This window comes from Aotus nancymaae, unplaced genomic scaffold, assembly GCF_030222135.1.
Source record: "Aotus nancymaae isolate 86718 unplaced genomic scaffold, 86718_ANA_hifiasm-v0.15.2.pri h1tg000041l, whole genome shotgun sequence".
Lineage (NCBI taxonomy): Eukaryota > Metazoa > Chordata > Mammalia > Primates > Aotidae > Aotus > Aotus nancymaae.
Genome location: NW_026988455.1, coordinates 34,003,792 through 34,007,094, shown reverse-complemented (window position 1 = coordinate 34,007,094; position 3,303 = coordinate 34,003,792). Strand labels below are relative to the sequence as shown.

The 3,303-nt window shown below is 42.0% G+C and overlaps 1 protein-coding gene across 1 annotated transcript; it reads left to right on the top strand.

Moving 5' to 3' along the window:
• Positions 1–856: 856 nt before the first annotated feature.
• LOC105725255 (translocon-associated protein subunit alpha-like) lies at positions 857–2,012 on the top strand. The gene has a single exon (XM_064361298.1). The coding sequence runs from the start codon at positions 924–926 to the stop codon at positions 1,773–1,775; it is 852 nt and encodes a 283-aa protein (XP_064217368.1). The 5' UTR covers positions 857–923; the 3' UTR covers positions 1,776–2,012.
• The last annotated feature ends 1,291 nt before the right edge of the window (positions 2,013–3,303 follow it).

Sequence of the window (3,303 nt, the reverse complement as noted above, 5' to 3'; positions counted from 1 at the left end):
CCCTTTAGGTTGCATGGGAGCTGAGTGAGGCCTGTGACTGCCAACTTTCCCCCACTTCCCTGACAGCCTGTATGACAAAGTGGAGGCAGCCACAGTCCTTCTAGGAACATAACTCCATTGAACCGGAAATCACAACCCCATCTCCCACAGCAGCCACAGCAAGACCCACCCAAGGAGAGTCTGAGTTCAGACACACCTAACCCTGCCCAAACCTGATGGTCCCTCCCTATCCACCCTGATATCTGAACACAAAGGGCATATACTCCAGGGAGTTCTAGGGCCCTACCTACCACCTGTTCCTCCTCATACTACCAAGCTGATACCCTCCTGAAAGTGCCACCTCTTGACAGGAGGCCACGCAACACAAAATTAGTGCATTAATCAACCAAAGCTAAGGACCCTCACAGAGTTCATTTCATCTGCCTGCCATTTCCACCAGAGTATGTACTGGTATCCACAGCCATCCCCAGTACCAGCCCAGAGCCTGTTATACTTGCTGGGTGCCTAGACCCATAAGAGAGATAACAATCACCACAGCTCTGTTCTCAGGAAGCCACATCCGTAGGAAAGTGCAGAGAGTATTAGTACTATATTAAGGAAACATCCGTGGAACAAAAGAATCTCAACAACATCCTGGAGCTCTAGACCTTCCCTCTGACAGATCCTACCCAAATGAGAAAGAACGAGAAAACCAACCCTGGTAATATGATAAAACAAAGTCCTGGGCTCTCCCCACCTCTCGGAGCTGAGCAGCCACGTCAGCAGCGTTCCCCGGTCAGGCAGGGGGGAGGCGTGGTGACGGCCCGTGCGTGGTACGTGTCCCGCCCCTCGCCGCCCGGAGCCCAGATGAAGAGTAACGCCATTACCGCCGGAGTCGCCGAGAGCCCTCGCGGACAGAGACTGGATACTGGACCGGCAGCACTATGAGACTCCTCCCCCGCTTGCTGCTGCTTCTCTTGCTCGTGTTCCCAGCCACTGTCTTGCTCCAAGGCGGCCCCAGAGGCTCATTAGCAGTGGCACAAGATCTTACAGAGGATGAAGAAACAGTGGAAGATTCCATAATTGAGGATGAAGATGATGAAGCTGAGGTAGAAGAAGATGAACCCACAGATTTGGCAGAAGATAAAGAGGAAGAAGATGTGTCTGGTGAACCTGAAGCTTCACCAAGTGCAGATACCACTATGCTGTTTGTAAAAGGAGAAGATTTTCCAGCAAATAACATTGTGAAGTTCCTGGTAGGCTTTACCAACAAGGGTACAGAAGATTTTATTGTTGAATCCTTAGATGCCTCATTCCGTTATCCTCCTCAGGACTACGAGTTTTATATCCAGAATTTCACAGCTCTTCCTCTGAACACTGTAGTGCCACCCCAGAGACAGGCAACTTTTGAGTATTCTTTGATTCCTGCAGAGCCCATGGGTGGACGACCCTTTGGTTTGGTCATCAATCTGAACTACAAAGATTTGAATGGCAATGTATTCCAAGAGGCAGTCTTCAATCAAACAGTTAGAGTTATTGTTTCTGATGGAGAAACAATCTTTATGTATATGTTCCTTGCTGGTCTTGGGCTTCTGGTTCTTGTTGGCCTTCATCAACTCCCAGAATCTAGAAAGTGTAAGAGACCCATACAGAAAGTAGAAATGGGTACATCAAGTCAGAATGATGTTGACATGAGTTGGATTCCTCAGGAAACATTGAATCAAATCAATAAAGCTTCACCAAGAAGGTTGCCCAGGAAACGGGCACAGAAGAGATCAGTGGGATCTGATGAGTAAATGTTCCTTTGTGCAACAATTCGGTCTTTACTTAACCTGCCCTAATGTTTTTCGGCCGGATGGGAATTAGTGCAGAGAAGCCATATCACCATAGAAGGCAACTACTACTTATGTGTGGACTGAGCAATCAGAGTCTATGGCGATAATATTGCTGAAAATGCACTGCATTCATTTTTCTAAAGTAACACATTTGGTTTTTTTTAAAACCATTAAAATCTCTATGTGTGTGCATGTGTATATATGTGAGCAGTTGGCCTTACCAGAATCATTGTTGAACTACCTGAAACAAGCCTTTAGAATACTAAATAGAATGCTATTATCTCTTCCTTTTTGACATTTTCTGATTTTTTTCTTCCCAAAACTCAGTTAATATTTGCCTACTATGATTATCGATGTCCTGTCTTGAACAGTTTTAAAGAAAACAATTTTTGGAATAGCTCAAATGTCAATTGATGGCACAAATTAGCATTTTGTTGTTGTTGCTGTATTACAATTAGTATTCTAAAGGCAGGAGCAGACGTAGCTGCTTTTTAGCAATAGAATTGTTTTGGTATTTTGCTGCTGTTTACTATAATGCGCACCTTCAGAAAACTTCCCAGTGGATTCAAGGAATTTGGGGATCTCTCTTGCAACAAATTGTGAAACATGAAATTTCTGCTGACTTTAATATATGAAACCTAATCCTACCGCTCCCCACTTTTTTTTTTTAACAAAAACTAGTACATTTGTGCAAATTGTGTTACATTGTCCATTGTTGCTCTAGTTCTGACCCAGAGATAGCTCTGGAGTGATTTTAGACCTACTTACTCAGTTATACGTGGGATTCTTTGTTTTGTTTTGAGAGAGAATTTTTCTCTCCTTAAGAAGCATCTTTTTTAAAGAAAAGTTGCCTTGGTCCACAGACTAAGCAGAAAATCAAGTTATCAGGACAGAGATATTTTCCAGTTACTCCTGATTAGTGAAGAAAGTGAGTTGGATATTTTTAAAGCAGTTAACTAATTCTTAACCTAATTTGGGAGTTTTGCTTGTTGATATAACCTTTTCAGTTAATCTGAAAAATTCCAAAAATTGTTCTTAAGTGCTTAAGACTACAACCAAAATTAAATCGTACTTCATAAAATCCTCTTTTAGATACTCTTTCCCTAGATTGTAAATTAAGTATGGTGTTATTGTCAGACTGGATGGAGGGTGAGGTAAAGTAGTATAACCATTAAGAGGCTCTCCCCCTCTTGTCTTTAAGCCATATTCTCCCAATGTATTTTATAAGAAAATATTAAGTCAAATTTCAGTGGCACTTTAATTCCTGACCTGCTTTCATTCTCATTTTCAGTATAACCTCCCCTACACTTATGCCCACACAGACCAAAAAAAAAAATGAAATACACACAGAAAAAATGTCTTTCCAAAATGTTTAAGTATTTAAACATCTGAGCCAAAGCCGATGACAATAGAATAGAAGATATTGTATAATTGTTAATCACTTTGCAAATAGGGGCTATGATGTCAAATTGCCTATATTGGCATTGCT

What these genes read in the sequence shown, in the direction of transcription:
- LOC105725255 (XM_064361298.1), top strand. Translation starts at nt 924, where the DNA reads ATGAGACTCCTCCCCCGCTTGCTGCTGCTTCTCTTGCTCGTGTTCCCA.